The sequence below is a fragment of the Labrus bergylta genome, chromosome 17 (genome assembly GCF_963930695.1).
Source record: "Labrus bergylta chromosome 17, fLabBer1.1, whole genome shotgun sequence".
Lineage (NCBI taxonomy): Eukaryota > Metazoa > Chordata > Actinopteri > Labriformes > Labridae > Labrus > Labrus bergylta.
In genome coordinates, this window is record NC_089211.1 from 3,732,686 (window position 1) to 3,754,840 (window position 22,155).

Genomic DNA, 22,155 nt, shown 5'->3' on the forward strand with positions numbered 1-22,155 from the left:
CATTTGTGTAAATTGTTTGGCGATAATAATCAGGGTATTGTATGTTGGCTAGTTCCTGTGCAGCTGTTGAGGTATCTAGGCGACAGGACTAAGAAATTGGGGGGGGTAAGGGTGGTGTGCAACAACTGGTGACGCACACATTGAATCCTCTGTGGATCTGACCTCAATTCAGATCATCCTTAGCAGTCTACACAGGCTACAAGGGCGGAGTCCTTATTGGGATGCATGCTTTGAAGGATGCTTGCCCCCGAAATGAGACACAGCTAAAATAAAATCACACACTGGGACACATATAATAAGTGACGACTGAAATGTGTTACAACACTGGGGTGGGATCAGTGTAAAAAAGGCCAATGGCTTGCTAGGTATAGTTTCTACAGTACAAGCTATAGCTATCAAGCTAGTTGCATAAGAATGGTAGCCAAATATAGTACAGTAATGGGCAGGGTACCTGACTCTAATCCTCCCTTGTGGACTCATCCTTTACCACAAGTAAACCAGAGCACACTTATATGTTTTACTTTTAAAAAATAAGCTCACTCTTGCTGGTTTCTCCAAAATTGTCTACTCCAGTTTAAGTGCTGATTGTTTTCTTGATACGTTTGTTTTGTGTCTTTTTGAGAAAAGTTCAGTATTTAAAAAGGCATTGGCAGCAACACTGCTTGTGTATATGTGAGGAAAAGATAATGGTTTGGGTTAAAGTAACTCGTCAGCATTGGATTGTTGTCCCACATACAACACAACACTCCCCTGGGTGAAAGCTAATGAGCACTCTTGCAGAAAGCCCCTAAGGCTAACGTCCCCTGCAACCCAGATGGTCACAGAGCTCCCCGAAAGCATGCTCTGCAATACCAAACCCTTCCTGGTGATATTTGTGTTTTGATGGAGTCTCTGACAGATTTGTGGGATGTTGTGAGGTGTCCCAGATGCTGCATTGGTCATTTCTTTGATGCTCCATTTTTTGGTTCGTCTCAAAGAGATTTAATGTTGAGGGGCAACAGCAGTTTTATTTATAGAATTAATTGCTGAATTTCATTTACTATGGGGATAGAAGAATTAGCAGGAATTTAGAATAAGTCAGATATTAAATCAGTATCTCCCCTCGTCTCCTTTTCTAAGGGAAGTATGAGATGCAAAAAATAATCAGATAAAACTGAATTTAAAGGTCACATATTTGTCTCCTTTTCAACAAGTTTAAATAAGTCTCAGAAGACCCTAAGACATGTCTTTGAAGTTTCTCTCTCATAATCCACTCTGACCCTGTATAAACCCCTCTATTTCAGTTTCTGTGTCTGTAGCTTTAAATGCAAATGAGCTGTGTCTGACCACACCCCCTTTCTGAAAGGGGATGTGGCCTGGGCTTTCTCACTCCATGCCCTGTTGTTTACAGTGGAAAGGCAGACTCAAAGGTCACAAAAAACCCCTAGCTGTGGGAGTGTCACCCACCTGAGGGAGGCGTCACTGCCCTTTGTGATGTCATGATGGGAAAAATCCCCAAACGGACTGTTTGAGCACACATTTTCTGAAAAGTGGAGCAGGCAAACGACTCTTTATAATTGGAGGGTTTGTAGAGGACAGGGACACATATTAGTGTTAGAAAACATGGTAAAGTGCATCTTGCATAATATGTAACCTTTAAGAAAAGGAGGGATGCTTTAATGTTAAGCTATTATAACAATGTCAAAGTAACTTAATCTCTGTGATCCACTGACATGAACTAATCCCAGACAACTGGGAATCACTGTAATCCATCTCTCCTCAACATGAATACAATCCTTTTCTGTGATAATAAAAATAAATTATAGTTGCCCCTTTTTTTTTCCAGTGAGGAGGATGCTGCTGCAGTGTACAAGGCGGCCCGCTTCCTCAACATGACGGGCTCGGGCTACGTGTGGCTTGTGGGTGAGCGGGAGATGTCGGGTAAAGCCCTGAGCGAGGCGCCAGACGGTAGGTTTCATCCGACAGAGATCAGTGGGAATACACAAGTTAACCCCCGGCTTTACTCACAGGCCGATCATAACACCGACAGGATTAGAGGGATTAATCGTTAAACGATGGATGCATTACATGATTAACTGTATAACTGCTTGTTTTTGTGTTGAGCATTTAAACGTTTAAGCACTATTTGTTTAAAGGTTTCAATGGGCTGTGTATCTACAGTACATTCTAGTTTTAAAGTGTGTGTCCTGGATTATACAAAGGTCAATTCATTGTGCTATTCTGCCGTATTAATACCCTGGTTTCTAATGAACTATGAATGGAGAGTTTTGGGACAGATAGCTGATAGAATGGTAAGCTACAACAGAGTTTCTTGTCTCTATTTCTGGGTTTTTCGCACCAATCTCTCACAGTATTTTAACACTTTGTGCTCACAAATGTCAATCGTTTTTTCCCCCACTCTGACACAACCAACCCCTGCAGAGCGTTTGTTGTCCTGTCCAATATCTTCACCTTCCACTGCAGCTTCTTTCAGGAGTCTGCCAGCAAGAGGAACCTGGTTGCAATCAGAAAACTTAGCTGAAGTTGGATTGTTGCTTGGTTTAAGTTTAGGTCTTATGGTATTTTTGTTTGTCCCTAACACAAAAACTACTCTGCCTGTGCTGACTCCCATAACCTTAGCTGTTAGGACAGGAAAAAAATACATCCAACTTCAAGGGACTCCTTTAACATGCTGTGAAAAGGTCATCAGTGGCAACATCAGGAAAATGATCCATCACTTCTGTTGCCACATCTCGTAAATCACAAGATGTGTGTATTCTTTGGGGGTGGTTATCTTGCCTGAGATGAGCGGGCAAAGAAGATGGATCATACCGCTGATGTCTGACCTTTATCCAGGATGTCTAAATTGGAGACCCTATAAGTTTTATTCCACTTTGTGCATTGCAAAAGGATCCTGCGAGGTGCCATGATTGGCTCAGGTTGGTGATTATCTTTTCTTTTCCCCTGTCGGCCTGGTCTCAGGTCTGATCGGCCTCCAGCTCATCAACGGGAAGAATGAGTCCGCACATATCAATGATGCAGTGGCCGTGGTGGCTCAGTCCATCCAGGAGCTCTTTGAGAAGGAGAACATCACAGAACCCCCGAGAGGATGCGTCGGCAACACCAACATCTGGAAAACGGGGCCACTCTTTAAACGGTAAGGTTGTGCAGCTGTAAAACCTTTTTTGAGACATAGATGATAAAAGCTGTGAACATCTCAACTATTGATTGTTTGATGCAGGATTCTATAATGACAGTCTGTGAGTCGATGGCATAGCCAGCATGATGTCACCCATTGATTTGTGGATTTCAATTTCAAAGCCTTGTCTTTTGCATTATGTCTTTCTTGGGCACCAGAAGCTATACAATTTGAACATGAGGAAAGCTTTTACTCTATCCTGAGATTAAAAGGATGCTTTATAAATACTTTATTGTCATTGCACATTTCAACGAAAATTAAAGTGCATCATCTCTTCATGCTGTAATAAAAGCAGAATACAATTAAATAAACTATTGTCTTAGGGAAAATGTTTCCTGAGCTAATAAAACACCTTAGTAAGACTCCTTTATAACATCTGCTTCAATAGAATCAGACTTCTTTTTGCAACCAGTTGATGGGCCCTCTGATGGGCTTTAAAGAAAACGCAGGTATTCAGCATTTTGGCATCTGCTTCGCTTTGACACAAAGAGGCTTTTTCACACCTTCTTTAAAGTTTTGAAAATACAAAACATTCTTGTGAAAACTAGCTCAATAAAATAGCAGCTGGACTTTTTCTAGGGCATATCATGTAGCTTTTTCCTGTCTACATTTGGGTGCCGATAGCCTAGTGGATAGTTTGCACATTCCATGTAAAGAGGCTGTAGTCCTCAAAGCACATGTCATCCCCCCACACTCTCTCTCTCTCTCTCTATGTGATGTCCGATAAATGTGGTTAAACCAGAAATCAAATACATCTCATATAGATGTATCTTCTAAAAGGTCTATGGTAAAATGACTCGAGCTTGTATAGCACTTTTCTAGTCTTCTGACAACTCAAAGTGCTTTTAACACCACAGGTCACACCTCACCACATTCAGGTGAGGAGAAGCTGTGTGCAGAGGGACAGAAGTAATGCTCAAGAAAGCTTTCTTTTGGTCTGAGAGACTGGTGCTTAAGGTCTTCTTTGACAGTCGCATATTATGCCTTCAACATTTACGTTGCTGTGTTGTTATTATGGACCAGGGAACTTGATTTGGTTCAATAAATCTACAACTTAAAGTACTAATTTAATTTAACCTGGTGCTTTACGTCTGGTTCTCTCAGGTTCTCAAGAGTGTTATTAATTAAGTTGGCTCAATTTCTGCTTGGTTTGGTCAAAAATCTTTTAAGCTACTGATAACCAAAAATATTTTGTGCACAAAATTTAAAAAAAAAGTATGTTTGTCAAAGTGTCATTAAAAAAGTGAGTCAAATCAAGATATGTATTCAGGGGTTGCATGTACTCTGTGTTTGTCATTATGTGGTAAATTTAGAGTGCCAGAACTGTCAGGGGCTGGTATATTCAAAATTGAACAAAACTGGATCTAAGCTTCACCAATACAAAGATATATTAAGAGTTAAAATTGATTGTCTCTGCAAGTCCCCCAGCAAATAAAATTCTATTCCAACTAACTTCTATCTTTAAAAGCTCTCTTGTAGAAGAACAGATTCAAGACGTTTTAAGGATAGTTTATGTTTCATTTGTTTTTTTCTCTTCCAAAAGAGGCATATTAATTATGACTGACCCATTTAGAGCAATTTCTCTTCATCAAAACAGAAAAACAAGCACACTGCTTTAATTAGATGAGGTGAAAGAAAAAGAAACAACATTTCGGTTGAATACTGACACAGCTCTGCCATCTTCAGCTTCTTTTCTACATTTACTATAATTTGGTGAACCAGTCATATTGCTGCATACACTGAATCGAAAGCCTTTTTCCAAACATTTAAAAGCAAAATGTTTACTCCTAATACAGCACACCTTGTGTCCATGCATGAACACATGTCTACAAAATTAAGCAAATCATAATTGTATTCCCATGCCACAGGGTGCTGATGTCATCAAAATACCCAGAGGGCCTCACAGGGCGTGTGGAGTTCAACGACGACGGTGACAGGAAGTATGCCCACTACAGTATCCTCAACTACCAGAAGAGTCGACTCATTCAAGTCGGAATCTACAACGGAACACAGGTAATATAACCAGCAGAGGCAATTTAAGCTTATTTGACACAGCTGATCCGAGACTTGACGTAACTTTCAAAAACATTTCCTTTTCAATACATAGTGCCCTGATGTGTGTCATATCTTCAGCATTTCTGCATCGTCATCTACTTTTTTATTCATCCTGGACTGCAGCTCAGGCTCTCTATCCTTATTGAAATGCAACTAATGTAGGGCAATTCCAAAAGCTCAGTCAGTGCAAAAAAAAGCTATCAGTTCTGCCAAAGCTGCGGCTGCATTCTGTCACACTGAATCTGAGTTGTATTTCAAATATTTACATCTCCTACTGCTATAATGAAATGGAAAGATCATGAAAAATGAACAGTGACTGAATGCAGAGCGGGCAAGAGAGAATATGGTTTTTTAAATACTTAACATTTGAATGAAAAGCAGCAGCCTTTTACTGCCCTCTGTGGCTTGAAGTTTCAAGTCTCAGACCACAGCTGATGAGAAGTCAAACTGCTGGAGGTCCTCAAATGATTTGTGAAGATACCATCCTAAAAGTAAGTTTAGCTAGTATTACAACGTAGCTCCTACAGCATCATATAAAGTTGGATCAGGCCTTCGGGTTAGCATGTTTCCTGCTCGGCAAAAGAATCATTGTTATTTCTGCTGTTAAAATGTCCAACTGTAGATATCTAGTGCGTGAATATCAAAAATATATATATTTTACATATTGCTCCTTTATAATCAAAATGGATGAGTTTTTAAAAAAAGTTTTTAAAATGGTTGTTAATGGAGGCTTACTGGCCTATTAGAGCCAGCCTCAAGTGGACACTCAAGGAACAGCTTCTTTTTTTATTTCCACTTCTGCATTGGCTTCATTTTTCACTAATGGATGTTACCTCTTGGTTAGGATGAGAAAAATATTAAGAAAAAATTTGCCAAATTCAAACTAAAAGTTGAAGTAACACAACGTTAACACCTTTAGCCTTATGTTAACCCTCACTCCTTAAACTACAAACACAAAGGCTCTTGTAAAGAAAACTTGTTAGATGTGGTGCCCTACTTTTTTTAGAGCCACAATTCCTTTTATTTGTTTAAAACTGCATATTTTGAGTACTGGTCTGCATGATAACAACATATACATTTTTAGCCTCTGATTATAGCCTTGAGCTCTTTTTAATTCATTACTGGATCAATGGAGTCTGCTTCATAACAACTGGGTAAAATAAAGCTGCAGAAGAAGACTTTCAGACTCTGTTGAAAACTCTGGTAAAAGCGTTTTAGTTACTTTATGATTATTCTGTCAATTTACATTTATAAACAGTAAATGGTGGATATTAATGGGCCAAGCATTCAAACACAACAAAATATCTGCATTGCCAGAAAAGGCACATGCACTCAGTGTTTTTCTAGTGGGATAATAATAAGTTCCTGAAAGCCTCAGGTATGACACATAAGTCAGAGGTCTCTGAAGTAAATAAAAGAAGCGCTGAGCTGTCATTACATAAAGCTGACTCATTAGCGGAGTACACCCACAGTGTTGGAACCTCATCAGCAGCATGCCTTCTGTCAGCACTCACCTATAATACTCTACATGTATGTGGCGTCCTCACAGGTGGTGATGAACAATCAGCGGAAGATCATCTGGCCCGGGGGAGAGACCGAGAAACCACAGGGCTTCCAGATGTCCACTCGATTAAAGGTAGGGTTCCTTCTTCAATGTGACATTCATGTCCACACAGATAGAGACAGAGCTCAGCTGATATGTTCCTGTTGGACAATGTGATGACATGTTTTATTCTCAGAGGGGAATGAAGTTAATCTGTGCTTAGGAAAGCGGCAGTGATAAATTTGGTATGACTTTTCATCTTTTTTAATTTGTCAAAGGCCGGCGAAGAATCTCTCATCTGCATCCTTGTCAGTTTTTTTTACATTCATTTGTCAGACTCATTGCGTTTATGTGTATCTGGGGGTTTGTATGTTGTACATTGTTTGTGTAACTGCTTGTTATTTTCAAAGCATTTTTTTGTTCTTTCTTGCTGTTCTGCAGTCCAGTCCCTCGGGATCAAACACATCCAGCTCTGGCTTTGTGATAAACAGCTTTCTGTCCCGTCTGTTGTAGATAGTGACGATACACCAGGAGCCATTTGTGTATGTGAAACCCACTCAGCCGGACGGAACATGCCATGAAGAAATGACATTAAATGGAGTCTTAATTAAAAAGGTTATCTGCACTGGGCCCAATGAGACCATCCCAGGTAACACATCAGGGACGTTTATATTATCTCTGTGCTTTTACTGCACCCCGCCAAACACCCACTGGAGATGCATACATATATATGCAGTAGGTATCTATATATGTATGCATGTAGCTGAGTGTGCCATTCAGAATGAGAGGTTGCTGGGAGATGCTTGGTGTGTGTGCTATGTGTGGCAAACAGCGTGATTGTGTGTGTGGTCGTCTGCAGTGCACCGTGTCACCGCATTCCGTTCCGTCTACGTGCGCCGCCACCGGATCAAAAGCAAAACAATCCCACATGTTTCCTTAAGAGTGATTGTAACTTTAGACTCTTGCTGGTTTGGTTACAGGACGCCCAATTGTACCCCAGTGTTGTTATGGATTCTGTGTTGATCTCCTGATCAAGTTGGCTATGACCATGAACTTCACCTACGAAGTGCATCTGGTGGCTGATGGGAAATTTGGAACTCAAGAGCGTGTAAGTTCAACACACAGTGGGTCAGTTTGTCAAAGCCTTGCATGTGATGTGTGGTTCAACGTAATGTCTTACATTCAATAATTCACACAACTTTAATCTTTTTACTGAACCCCTTCCCTCTAACAGTACCGATCTCACTCACTATCAAGAGTTAAGCAATAAGCAGACAGACATAAAAATGTCCTGCAGTTAAATTGTATCTCGCCGATGATTTGATTTGTTTCATTGACTGTAGCTTCCTGGTTTCAAAAGTTAAGCCGTAATGTCAAGTGCTTTAAACCTGCATTGCTTCCAATGGCCAGCAGGAGATGACTTCACTGGTGGCATGAAGAACGACTGATTGTATGAAACCAGAAAAATATAAGTAACTCTACTTAGCGGTTGATTTCTTAACTCATTGAAAAAAAATGTCAAAGGAGGATATGGTATTGATCACCTATTTTAATCCTTATTCAATACAAAATAATGTTCATTTTGTAAATCATGGTCCCATTTGGAGTAAAATCAACAAAAAAGTATGGTAATCTTGACATGGCTTCTTGTCACTGCTTGGTGATGTTATGGTGACTTCTACTACTTCATGTATAACAGTCCAAGATGTTTACACTTTTCTGAGCAGAAATCACCACTGATGACAGGGCCAAAGTTGTAATATAAAAAGGGCCTACTAAGATACTTAAGATCCAACTTGGAAACAATCAGAAGAAAAACAATGAGTATGTATGTAGTGCCATACACAAATACAATTTCAAATAAAACAAACAAACCCCACAACTTTAGAAAACTTTTCTTGTTCTTCGCTGCATGAAAATTCCTAAAAATAACAAATCTTCTTTTGAGCCAGTTCCAAGGATGTGAAGCATGTCTAAAACCGAAATCCCCACAAGGCTAAATCCAAAATCGTGAAAGCCTGGAAACATTCTGTTGTCTAGACGACAGCAGGTTGACAGCACATTCTCATGTTAACACCTTCCTTTTGGGACTCTAGGTAAACAACAGTAACAAGAAAGAGTGGAATGGCATGATGGGAGAGCTCCTGGGGGGCCTTGCTGACATGATTGTGGCCCCGCTGACTATAAACAACGAACGAGCCCAGTACATCGAGTTCTCGAAACCCTTTAAATATCAAGGCCTCACCATCCTCGTTAAAAAGGTAAGTTTCCAACTTTAGTAAATGTTGTGCTCAGTCATGTCAAACAACCATTACTGTTTGGTATGGATCATCAACATTTGAATTTGTAAGCCTCCAAGGCAACTTCCATCAGTTGTCAATCTATCACGAATACCATTCACCATATTCCCATGGCAACCATTGTCCTCTAATGTCACTCACTGGGTGTGATGCTCAGATACTGTTTTAATGTCACAGTGCTGAGGTATTAGGGCCACATTTAAGGTAAACAACATATTTAAGAACCCATTAGCCACTGTTAGACCACAGCTAACGTTAGTATTTATTCACTACCTAGCTTACGATACTGTTTATGTTACAAGATAGAACAAGAAGGTCCAGTGTGGTTAATGTTTTGTGTAAAACCAATGCGACAGGATGTGCATTCATGTAGAATTTCAGAATAATATATTGTTTGCTTTCAAACTTCAATGTTTGCTCGAAAGTTGCTAATTGCTTGTATTTTCTGTTGTTCAGTAATCAGGAAGCAAACAATGACAATCTGTTTTATTCCCCATACGTATATGACTTTCTATTTGGAACATAGCTGGACTAAATTATCCTTTTGATAGTAGCATATTAGCTTGCCATCCTAAGCGTGATGTCAGAGGGTATTGGATGCCAACGCAAAAACATTGAGTTCCACAATGGAACCAAGTTTTACTTAAAACCTAGATTTCAGCATAAACAGAGCAAAATGATCAGCAAAGGGGAATATATTCCAGCCTAGATGGTGTTTATTTGTGCATGGGTGCATAATGGGCTTTTAAATGGGGAGGTGTTAGAGCACCCCATGGGCAAATCAACGGAAAATACTTGAGCTAGTGGTGGGCGTTTTATCTAGATCGAAACATGGACTCAAGATACGCCCTCCATCTGGGATAACCCATCTGGGGTCTACATGAGCACTGAGGGCATAACTGGCTGGGCCGTCGTAATGACTTAAGGTAAAGGCCAACTTGCAAACAATCAAGGCAACATATGGCTGTGCTGGCTTAATGCATATATGTGCAAAGAACACACGCTAAAAGAGGCCTCAACAGGACATCATTTCCTTCAAGTGAGCAGCACTTAAGCAGAGATTTCTACATTATAAGGCAAACAACATTTGCAGATCAATTTCAATGTACAACATTTTTTGGATTATCCTTCATCTAAACATGTGAATTGTATTGGAGTTTATTTTAAATCACCATCCTTTCTTTAAAGGCTCAAGCCAGAGATGCAACTGTATTTTTCAGAAATCAGATTTCTTTTTTGTTCTACTTGAATCGATTACACAAGTATCGATGAGCTTTCATTACATTCATATGTCTAAGACATACATCCAAACTGTATTTACTTCATCACATATGAATATGAGGTGATGCAGGGGTTACTCTTCCAATATGTCAGTATTTGCTATGACCATAATCACTGTGATTGCAACACAACTCAAGCAAATTTAAAAAGTGTGCTTTACGATTTGTAGCCTGCAGGGACATGAGTTAAGTAAAGCTAATATGTAAATGTGGGGTAATTAAAACTGTGAGTCATCAATCTTCAAATAACTGCGATGTGTGTTTCCAGGAAATCCCTCGCAGTACACTGGACTCGTTCATGCAGCCGTTCCAAAGCACGCTGTGGCTGCTGGTGGGTCTGTCGGTGCATGTGGTGGCGGTGATGCTTTACCTACTAGACCGGTTCAGGTACACGGGAAACTGTGTGTGTATGGCTGTGCCCATATGTTTCTGTTTATGTATATCACGATTGAATGAATGAGATTTGTGTGTATGTGAGTGCACATACACTCCATGCGCGCTGCAGATCTTCCCTCGGTGTGGACTTAAAGGTAACAAGAGGTGAAGATTGTTTCCAACCATCCCACCGCTCTGTTCCTGTGCAGCGTACTTTTCTGTTTTCCTTCTCAGTTCGTCTTCCTCTTGCTTCAGCTCGCTCATTTTTCAGTTCCCTTCCCTGCCTGGGGCTGCCAGGGTTTTCCCCCTTCACTGGTTCTTGGCGATTTCTCATTTTCTCTCCTGCAACCCTCCCAATTTCTTTCCTCCAGCCCGTTTGGAAGATTTAAAGTAAACAGTGAAGAAGAAGAAGAAGATGCCCTCACCTTATCGTCTGCCATGTGGTTCTCCTGGGGAGTGTTGCTGAACTCTGGAATTGGAGAAGGTGCGCTGAGAAAGAAAAAGAAAAAAAGAAACCATCACTCAAAAATGTCCAAACCATCATTTATTCAGCACTAAATGCTCCCTTTTTCCCAGAACATGGTAATGCTGTTGTGTACTTGAGTCCTCACACAGTTTTGCATGTGTTAAAAGACCAGTGAAGGCGTTTGGGGCTCGAGGTGTTGCCTTGCTGTCATGTTTTTCTTTGAGGATGACAAATTAAGTCCTTTGAAATCACATTTTGCCAAGACAGCTTTTGCTGCAGCTTGTCTTTTAATAGTTTGGACCTGTTACTTCGGCTTGTTTCATTTGTCTTACAGCAGAGCCTTTTCATGCTGGATATTTTAGTGGGCTACATTTGTTAGTAATTTCTTCATTCTAGACTGTGTCCTCATCTCCCATTTTTAATTTTTGATATACGAGTAGTGCATCCTTAATAATCTAGTTGTATAAGTTAATGATGCTTTTTGCAGTTGAATTACTTGAGTAATAGTTATTTTTAAACACTGGGCGGTTGAAATGTTACTTTACAGAAAATGAGATGGCATTTATCTAGCAATTTGTGATTTCAAATGACTCATTTGACACTCAAATGTGTACCTTGGACTCACCACACAGGTGCCCCGCGCAGCTTCTCAGCGAGAATCCTGGGCATGGTGTGGGCTGGATTTGCCATGATAATTGTGGCTTCTTATACTGCCAACCTGGCTGCCTTCCTGGTGTTGGACCGGCCTGAGGAGCGCATCACCGGCATCAATGACCCAAGGGTGAGAACAGAATGACACTCTGACCATGCTATGACACAACAACACTTTTATCTTCATAATAATGATGGTTATACTTTACAATAATGGAACAAATCAAATGCTTCATCAAGTATTCACAGGCTGAAAAAGTACATGTGCTTGCTGATGCACATACTATCGTCAATTGTAATATTTCTTCTATGTTTAGGGATCAGATCACTATGAATTAATGTGATAAATTCACTATTAATAGATGATCAGTTAAATCATCTTAATTCCCTACATATGTTTATTGATTGCTCGCTCTCCTGTACTCACTGGGCCACACTTTGATTAGCGATAATTTTGCTTTATTCCAGTTACATAAACCTGTAATTCAGAACATTGCATTTGTGCAGACTCTTTAAACTCAGAACTTTACTGTAAATATGACATTTTTAAGTAATGTTATACAGTTACATGCATAAATAAACTTCTGGCCATGTACCTGAAATTTAACAAAATGAATGCATTACATTGTTGTATGAGGAAACTTTGAATTTCCAATCCTTAAGTCAAGCTTTTCTTTAGTGTGATTTGCTCTTGTTTTTTTTAGTGTCATTTTAAAAGCTGATGCATAAATACAAATAAATTACAATAAAATTACAATACCGATTTAGTAAATAAGTTAGAAGTTACATGTTGTGTTTTTTGTCTTCTTTTGCAGCTGAGGAACCCATCGGACAAGTTCATTTACGCCACGGTGAAGCAAAGCTCCGTGGACATCTACTTCCGGCGGCAGGTGGAGCTTAGCACCATGTACCGCCACATGGAGAAGCACAACTATGAGAGTGCCGCCGAGGCCATCCAGGCCGTGCGTGACAAGTGAGTCTCGGCCAGGCCGGGCCGACCAGCGCAACTGTCGGCCGGCTGCTATACCTTTTAGGCAAACACAGTTCAGGGCCAGTACAGTCAGTTTAGGAGGGGGGGGGGGGGGGGGGGGGGGGGACATGGACCTCTGGGCCAGAAGGGAATGGTAGAACTTACTGCTGCTTTTCCCTCTGATCCGGGTCCATCGCCCCGGCAAAGACAGATGTCCAAGGGACAGGAACAGGTATGGTGTGTCAACAGCACTGGGACCAGTGTGAGGTCGAGCTAACATTGAGTGGAAGAGCACCCTTTTTCAGGTTGTACCCAGACGAACATCTTTGCGATGGGGGGAATCCAATGGGGGACGCGCCCTCACCCAGTTGGCATTGGATTTCTTTTGGGCCATAAGCAGCGGTAGAGATTGCTGGTAAACGCTGAATGACACACAAGATCTGGTGTGCGAGAGAGAGAGAAGGGTGGGAGCCGTAAATGTGTATGTAAATCATTGTACTGTCGCACCGTAACCCCCTCCTTCCCCTCCTCCTCCTCCCTCCTTCCTCCTCCTCCTCCCTCCCCCTCCCCCACAGCAAGCTGCATGCTTTCATCTGGGACTCTGCGGTGCTGGAGTTTGAAGCCTCGCAGAAGTGCGACCTGGTGACCACGGGAGAGCTGTTTTTCCGTTCGGGCTTTGGCATAGGCATGCGCAAGGACAGCCCCTGGAAACAGAATGTGTCCCTGGCCATTCTCAGGTCTGTCCCAGCCGAAGCTGCATTACTCGTATGACTTCTTTTGTTTCTTATCAATATGATTTCTTGGTCATGTTTTGACCTTTTTTTACAGCCATCAAATACATCGCCTTATGTTACATCTTCTCTCTCTGTATCTCCCCTCTCCTGCCTCCTGCTCTCTGTTTGTCTCTGTCAAGTGTATGTCTGTCTGTCACCTGTCCTACTGTCTCAGTTTCATTATTGTTTGCTGTTTGGGAGTGAGCGGTTCGAATACCCCATCTGTTTAGGCGTGTATTAACTTTGTCACCTCTCTCCCCACCTCCCCTAACCCCCTGCAGTTCTCATGAGAACGGCTTCATGGAAGACCTAGATAAAACCTGGGTGAGATACCAGGAGTGTGACTCAAGGAGCAATGCCCCAGCCACACTCACCTTTGAAAACATGGCAGGTATGGTCCATATCGCGAACAGAAAGCGTTAAAAGTGATTGGACAAAAACTGCAGTGGTAAGGTACTGTAGCGCTTTTTTGTCCAATACCTTTACTAAATCGTTGTTTTAGTGTCGGCGTGGGTGCTCTGTGGAAGTGTGCCATACATTATCTTGTGCTGTGGTTTTGTGCGGTTGTGGTTTTTTAATAAATATTGTATGGTTTTCAGCCGCCATCGTCAGTCGGATTCAATTGATAAAAAAAAGGGGCGACCACTGAGAATGACCAAGCATTCATCCTCAGTGGAAGCGTCAGGTTTCTGGACTCACCTGCTCACATCTTTCCACCTCTGCTTTGTCTCTTCCTTCGTTTCTCTCCCGACAGGTGTCTTCATGCTGGTGGCTGGAGGCATAGCAGCCGGGATCTTCCTCATCTTTATCGAAATCGCCTATAAGCGCCATAAAGACGCCCGCAGGAAGCAGATGCAGCTGGCCTTTGCGGCCGTCAACGTCTGGAGGAAGAACCTGCAGGTAGGATTGATCCCCTCTGCCTGCTCACATGAAGGTTGAAAAGTTCTGAGAGTGCTTCAAAAAAAGCCTCCTCATTATGAGGGTTGATTTCTGTCTCCCATCCTCTCAAGAATCTTTCTTTTTCCCTGCTAGATCTCTGTATGAGAAACTGTGATCTATGATGCCTTTCTTTGTTGAAAGGGATCCTCAAGTGGCCACACTGTAGACCTCAAAAGTGTTCAAAAGCCAACAGCACCCGTGTCTCTTGTGTGTGCCTGCAGGACAATAAGGAGTCTACTACAAGTCAAGCTGTGGCTGGTACCCCCTCATTAGTATGTACAGTAACATACCTGTCCTTTTAGAATAGCAATAGGATATTTAACCTCATAACCCTCTGACATGATGGATACCTGACTAAGTTCAACTTCCATTTACGGCATGAACTAGTATTTCTAAGCTGCTGCTGTGGTGCTTTTAAGCTTCATAAAGTCAGATGATGTTGACATGGAAGCCAAGAAAAAGCAGCTACTGTCCTGCCTTAAAAAACAGAAGTTTAACAGTCATAAGTGTCGGTTGAATAACAGTGATTACATCATTGATTTACGTCACTCTCTACTCGGTTATACAAACAGCCAGGAGCTATCAATCCAAATGGAGCATACGGATTAAAATCAATTCTCTGGGTGAATCACACCCCAGTGATTCCTCAGTGAAGTCAGCAGCTGTTGTGTCAAGTGCTGTGCTAGAGTGAATGGAATATCTGCTTCAGTGTCTAAATGATCCTGTAAGCCACGGGCCTGATGCAAAGCAATGCAAGTAGAGGATTCTTGTCATGCAGATTTTTTTTAAATGGGTGGGCTTTCAAGATATCTCTCCCTGACAGTACATCCACTAAACCAGCAAAATTAGGATGAATTTTATATGTGACCAAAAAACATCTGCATTGCAAAATATGGCTACTTTTTTTATTTTGGGATGTGAGTGAACCAACGCTTGAGCTACAACAAGCAGTTAGATACTCTGCACGGCTGATATAAATGCCCTCGGACACATGAGCAATCAGACAAGGCTGTGAACCGTTGGAGCGCCCCTGCGACCTCCCTTTTCTTTCTCTTGATGTTCTAACTCCCTGATTGAATAGCTTGGGGGAACAGGGTTTCCACATTTGATGGGCAGTCACACAGTGAGTCTGTGATTTGGCTCTGGCAGCCTGTCTCCTGACTCTTTATAAACCTTGAACCAATGTTCAGAGTTTGGCCCTGCTGAATTGAAACAGCAGGGCTGGAGGAAGGTACAGTATAAAATCACAAGTGCCTGTCAGCAATGTCATTCTAAGAGTGTCTGCCATCGACCTGACAAGCGTTTGTCACTGTCGTGAGTGTCCTCATATGGATGTGAGTCCTCTAGGCGCATACAGCAGGAGAATGCATGCAGGGCAGGCGGCACTGAGAAAGGAGAGGGACACACTAAACTGCCTGTAGACCGTTTCATATCCATGTCAGCGATGATCGTGTTGATTCCTTTGCTCTGACGAACAAAGACGGCTCATGCATGCTCATCTTGCCCATCGACCGTCACTGTGGGGGCCCTCGAGCTACAATAACAGTCACACAATCTTCTCTGCCCTAAATAAAACCAATGCAATGAGTTTCACACAGGAAGCATAGAAAAGGCCCACAAAGTCAAGTCTAGCTCGTACAATCTGCTGTGTTTTCCATGAATATTGTTTTTGGATATTATTCATACTGTTTGGGTGCACTTATTTGGATGCTGTCCGTGATCTAATTTGCACAAATGTAAAATGACAACCTTGCTATGTAAAACACAAACACATGATAATGGAAAATGTGTGATCACAGTTTATGTGGCCTCCTCCTTTCTTAGGACAGCAAGCACTGAAACCTGGAGTCCCATTGTTGGCATCATTTTGACTGCTTGTACGGTGTTTGTAATGTACTTATGTGCTTATGCACTGCCCCAGGGTGGTGCAGCACTGCGTGCAGAACTGTGCACCCTGACACATTTAAGCAAAAAGATGTAACCTGAGAGAACGTGCACCTCTGACTAACTGAAAATCTGTTCATGTAGGACATCCCTCATCCCCTGCAAGGCTGACAATATATTTATTGCGCTCACTGTTTTTGCTCAAATGACCGTCCAATATAAGTTAATTAACTCGACTCGTCTCAATTTTTCAGAATGCTTTTAGAAGAAATAAAAGTGCATGCATCGTTAGAACTGCTTGCCTGAAGATTTCCAGCTTTTAAGAGCTTCGGCCACAGAGATGTTGCGGTGATGTAGCTGTTTAATCACATTGTGCACAAAATGTGTTTTAGTAGGATAATTATGTAACCTCTTCAAGTTGATTTAATTCTGTATGATGTAAATTTAGGTCTAAGTTAAAAAAAACACATTAGAATGAATATTCTGTGCAGCCAAACTAACTTCTGAGTATTTTGTCTCCTTTGTGGCACATATGTTACAATATTAAAATTTAATTGGAACTAGTTGAATAGGGCTAAAAACTGTAGTTCATCTAATGGCCACTTGACATGTCTCCAGAAATGAGTCAAATTTTACAGTTTGTCTCTTTAGCTAATTTTCTTATTTTCTTGAAACAACAACACATAACTCAGTTATATAAGTTGTATAAGGACTTAATCCTAAAATTTAATATAGAGATGAATCCCAGATCAAAAGAACGTTGAATGCCTCTGACTAGTTGTGTGGCGTTTGAATGTTGTCTCAGATGTTTGTTTCTTTGTATCTCATCTTTACTTGTTATGTTGCAAATGAAGCTGCTGTGATGCAAGACACATTTCAGACTTTATCTGACAATAAAGTTCCTTCAGGCAATCAATAATGTGCATGATTAGGGGCTCTGTCGCTTTAAATGGCAATGCTAGCTATCTACTTAGTATCATCTCAGCCACGGTGCACAAAAGTTGGAGTCTCTGCTATTTCAGTAGTGTTTCCTTTATTGGATTTTTTCATGCAATTCTCAATAAATCAAATGGCTTGCTGTGCGGTTTATTGTTCTAAGAAAGTCTTTGCACAACCTTTGGTCAGTGAGTTTCACATAAAATGATTTATGGCTGTGCATTGGTGCCAGGATTGTCTTGTGTGTTTAAAATGTATGATTACATTATTTCTTATTTATTTTCGTATACCATAGATGTTTATTCTGATATATCTTTGAAGAACGATTGTTGGCCTATATTTTGCATTATCAGGTTGTTGTTTTTTACATTCTGGTCCTTGTGTTCCAGACTAGTGTGTTCTTTAAATTTACACCATACAGATTTCTTTCTTTATGTTTGACTTTAAACATTTCAGACTTTTGTTACAAAATTGTCATGACCACTACATCACTGAGAGGCCAAAGGTCTGGCTTTTAGCACTCCCCTTCAAAACAGATGTTACTCAGAAGTGCACTTCCTGAATAAGACTGAAACTGCTGTCAGCTTGGGATGGAAACTGAGTGTCACAAGCCCTGCTGCGTGACGATAATGATGGTTTATAATGACGGCGTATAATGATGATGCACTGCAGTGGCACGCAACTGTTTCTGTCAAGAAACAGCCGGCTGCTTCTCTGCTTCATCCGATGGTCCAGCATGCCATGCATGGCCTGGACTGTGCTCACGCAACACCTCATCAGGGCTCAGAGCGGCCTGACTGCACTCCTGCAGGCTCAGAAGGGAAAGAAATGGTGGAAAGTAAAAGATGAAAGGGGACATCGATTCTTTTTCCTGAACCGAAAAACAGAATGATTTGTTATGTAGGATTATTTTCTTCATTTACTAACATGAGATATCATCTTCCAACAGGAAATATACTTTATTTATCATCCACTGCACTAAAAGTCAAGTGATGGTTTGCACCAGCTCTCATCTCTCCTCAACGCCAGCTCAAGCCTGTTCGCCACCTGATATGATATTATAGGGTGTTGAGTGGAAAGCGCTGGTTAGTTGGTGATAAAAAAATGTACTCCAAAAGTGCCTAGTCGTGACCTGATGAAAAAGAATGTACTGCTGGGCCAGTGCCGGCCAGGATTGATTTGTCATGCTATTTGTTTTGTGTTTCTTTTTACTTATACTATGTTTTCTCCTTTTTATCCCTCTCTTCATCCATAAAATGTTTTGGCATGTTGAAATTCACACCACACTGCCCCTGCCCAAAGGGCCTCCCTCCCTGCAACTACTCACTCACTCATCCTCCACTTTTACTTTAACATCCAAGTGCTTTCTTTTTTAAGACTCTTTTATCCTCCATCTGCCCAGATTATGAAATCAAGTGCATAGAATTGCAGTAGGTTATGTTTTGCAGCTGCATAGATGACCATTCCTTACAAATCCCTCTTTTCTTTTGCACTCCATCTCATTCTCCATCCCATCCCCTTGTGTGTGGGGTGAATTTCCATTATACCACTTGAAGGTATAATGACTAAATGGGCTTCAATTACTGACTTTTGTCGCTGCTGTTTTCCCTATTTGATATGCATTTTAGTGGCCTCTGATACTGTATCTATCTGACTTTTAATACCTGCCTGGCTTTGGATGTGAATGTTTGCTTTGCTAGTTTTTATTATTTATTTTTGAGTATTCGCCCGTTTTGGTTCCCTTGGCTTCTGCATAAGGATCTTCTTTAGAGTCATAATGATCAAGTGGATGGAAATTTATTTTACTTTTCTTTTCTTCCCCTATGCAGCCCTCTTCCTCTCTAGAGACTGAGGATGTAAGAATACCTTAATATGAGTTTGTCATTTTATTTTGCATTTAAGAACCTAGTAATTGTGCTGAGAGTAGCTGTGGGGCACTCTGATGTCATGAGGGAGGGAGGGCACCAAATTGGCTCGCTATCTTGTAAGGACATAGGTAAAAAAAAAATGCTTCTTTTTTACTTTTTAATTTATCTGACAAGACTGCATTTCTCAATCTCTCTGTGTGCTCTGACCTCTATAGTTTGTAAGGCAAAGTGCTTAGTATATCCATTTCATATTTAAGATAGTGTCTGTGCTGAGATGAATACGTGTGTTCGGGCAATAGTGAGTGAGAATATTTGAGATGTTCCAAGTAGTGTAAAGTAGATATCACACCCACTGACATCTTTACTAGTCATCTCTCATTCCAATGCATTTCTAGGGGCCAAGTGAATGTGTCAGCACGTTTCTAGAGGACTACTAAGCCATCTTGTGCAGCCCCACTGTGATAATGTCGCATAAAAATGTAGATGAATGCCCTCATATCAGTCTGAACAGACTATTTCCACTCTGACATCTAACAGGCTGTATCCCTTTCTTTCTCCCTCTTAACGTATTACAACATTTCAAATGCTATAGTCTTTTTTCTGAAAGGACCCTCCCCATATTCAGACATTCATGAGTAAGGTTCTTTACTGGGTTGGGGGATGGGTGGTGGTGGTGGTGATGGTGGCGGGGAACAGAGAATGGGTGAGACTGGAGCCACAGTTTTCACCCCAGCCAGAGGACATGAATAATGTTTCTACATATATTCATTTTAGGATAGGAAAAGTGGTAGAGCAGAGCCCGAGCCCAAAAAGAAAGCCTCTTTTAGGTCCATCAGTACCAACCTGGCCTCCAGCATCAAGAGACGTAGGTCCTCCAAAGACACGGTAAGGAGACGAAGAAGCAACATCTTCCCTTGTATACTCTCCCCCCTCCTCCTCCTCCTCCTCTTCCTTCTCCTTCTCGCCTGTCTCTACTTTCTCCTTTTCTCTTTATTTCTGTCCTCTCTCTTCCGCATCTCCATATTCGACCGCGAGACAGAACCATGTTCCACTCACCCATTTCCACACGGGCTCCGCTGCCTCTGCCACGTGTCTGTCAGATCACCATCGATCAGCCATCGCCATTTAGCATCTGTAGCTCCTCTACAGGCCCAGGGGCATTAGTACAGGAAAACAGGTCAGGCCAGGCCAGGATCTGGGCTCTGAATTTGAGGAAGAGGTATCCAAAATGACACGGTCTTGGGGGGGGGGTGTTAGCAAGCAGTCTGCCAGTGGTTGTTTTGTCTTGGGCTGCTCTTCCTCCCTGCCTCTGGTTTGGACATTGATTCTGCCGATTGTGTACTTGAATGGTGGCGTTGTGGTGTGCGTGCGTACCGTATCTAACCGTGTGTTCATACAATTGTGTAGGTGTCCTGTCCTGTTAATTGCTTGAACCTTTGTATATCCATTGTTTCTTTGCATCAATCCCGCCAGCACTTCCTGTATTTGGGTTTCAGCCGCTGTTGGTTTGCTTTTGGTTTGAGAAGCATGCGCTGGTGTTCTGTCACTTTTTCCAAAAATCCATTTTTCAAGGTAGCCGAGATGGAAACTCCTGCAGAGAAGAAAAACTAATGTGTTCTTATTTATCAACATGTCTATTTCAGGATTACACTCATGGATTACTATTAATCAATTCTTTTTGCTTTGTCATATTATTTCCTTTTGTCATAATTATTGTTTTGTTTTTCTCCAGTGTCCTTGTGGTCTTTACTGTGCATGCCTCTTCCAGGGTGTATTTTCAGGTGGTGAAGACTATCTTCTTTTTTGTTCAAATTCTTCTTTTTACAAAATGCAGACTCTGTGAAACCTGGGACTCTCACTGTGTTTCAAACTATTCTTTCGTTTTTTCTGAAACACCATCTTGACTGGTTTGTTGCTGGCTGCACGTTCTCACTACCTACTCACAAAATGCAGCAGCTTGGTCAGCGGCCCTACATTTTCAAATACAACGCTGTAGATACCAATCTATTTTCACTTCAGGGCTCAATATTGAAGACACTAGTAGTACAGGTTGTTGCCACTTCAACTATGAACAAGAATTAAATGGAAAACTGGTCGTACCAGAGCAATAATTAAACATGTACCGTTGAACACTGTACAACAGCCTGTTTCCAGTAGGTGGGGCTATGACTCATTGCACTGTGAAACTTTAACTTTTGTTGTACAGCCATGAAAGTCCCCTGCAATAAAAAGTCTTAGTCCTAACAATAAACCCTTGTCAAGGCCTCAAGGTTCACCTGACCACATTCTGGATGGATTTCAACCAAACAAAGGAGTACATCAAAGACCATAAAATGTAATTTCCTGTTTCCAGTAGATGGTACTATGGTTTATTTATTATTGTTTATTATTATTTGCACATAGATGTGTTCAATGCCTGGACTCTCCAAGAAGTTTGTATATGAGAGGTACAACAACTCCAACTCCACCGCAACACCCTTATAATCATGAGATAAAACGTATGATTTGAACTTTATTCATCAACGTCTTGTCAATACATTGACCAAGTTTGAGGAGGAAAAAAGAAGCTCTAGCAGGAGTTTGTGTAAATACGGACCCTGTAAATGGCCAAAAATACACTGTTAATATGCACACTGAATATTATACATGTAGGTGAAATGTTCTTAAGGGGCTGCTTCTATCAAATTATGTAGGGGGTGCTACTAAACCATGTTGCCATCACCCAATTTGGGACCAAAATCAACTATTAAATAGCTGGATTTCATACATATGTTCCAGGTTTCGTAGGTTTGTGAGAATCCCTTCCCCCCCAAAAGGACTTCATGGCTTATGGTACAACACCAGTGGGATGCTCTTCAGCAAAATGTCTTTATGCATTATTGAGGTCTTTGGACTTTTCTGACCATGTTTGAGCTATTTATTTTTTCTTGTTGTGGT

General features: G+C 41.3%; 1 protein-coding gene across 7 annotated transcripts in view; it reads left to right on the forward strand.

Annotated features, from left to right (window-relative positions):
* The window catches only part of grin1a (glutamate receptor, ionotropic, N-methyl D-aspartate 1a), a 37,682-nt gene that overhangs the window by 11,893 nt on the left and 3,634 nt on the right, over positions 1 to 22,155 (forward strand). For 2 of the 7 annotated variants that reach the window (XM_065965286.1, XM_020636035.3), the window contains 16 exons: positions 1,826 to 1,947; positions 2,962 to 3,136; positions 5,047 to 5,191; positions 6,783 to 6,869; positions 7,290 to 7,425; positions 7,757 to 7,884; positions 8,873 to 9,037; positions 10,625 to 10,743; positions 11,103 to 11,215; positions 11,830 to 11,978; positions 12,664 to 12,821; positions 13,394 to 13,555; positions 13,873 to 13,982; positions 14,346 to 14,491; positions 19,180 to 19,206; positions 19,993 to 20,103. In XM_065965286.1, coding sequence (XP_065821358.1) covers positions 1,826 to 1,947; positions 2,962 to 3,136; positions 5,047 to 5,191; positions 6,783 to 6,869; positions 7,290 to 7,425; positions 7,757 to 7,884; positions 8,873 to 9,037; positions 10,625 to 10,743; positions 11,103 to 11,215; positions 11,830 to 11,978; positions 12,664 to 12,821; positions 13,394 to 13,555; positions 13,873 to 13,982; positions 14,346 to 14,491; positions 19,180 to 19,206; positions 19,993 to 20,103 — 2,053 coding nt within the window. Of the gene's footprint in view, positions 1 to 1,825; positions 1,948 to 2,961; positions 3,137 to 5,046; positions 5,192 to 6,782; positions 6,870 to 7,289; positions 7,435 to 7,753; positions 7,885 to 8,872; positions 9,038 to 10,624; positions 10,744 to 11,102; positions 11,216 to 11,829; positions 11,979 to 12,663; positions 12,822 to 13,393; positions 13,556 to 13,872; positions 13,983 to 14,345; positions 14,492 to 19,179; positions 19,207 to 19,992; positions 20,104 to 22,155 lie in introns of all 7 variants that reach the window. The other 5 variants (XM_065965285.1, XM_065965287.1, XM_065965289.1 and 2 more) reach the window with 3 other exon arrangements.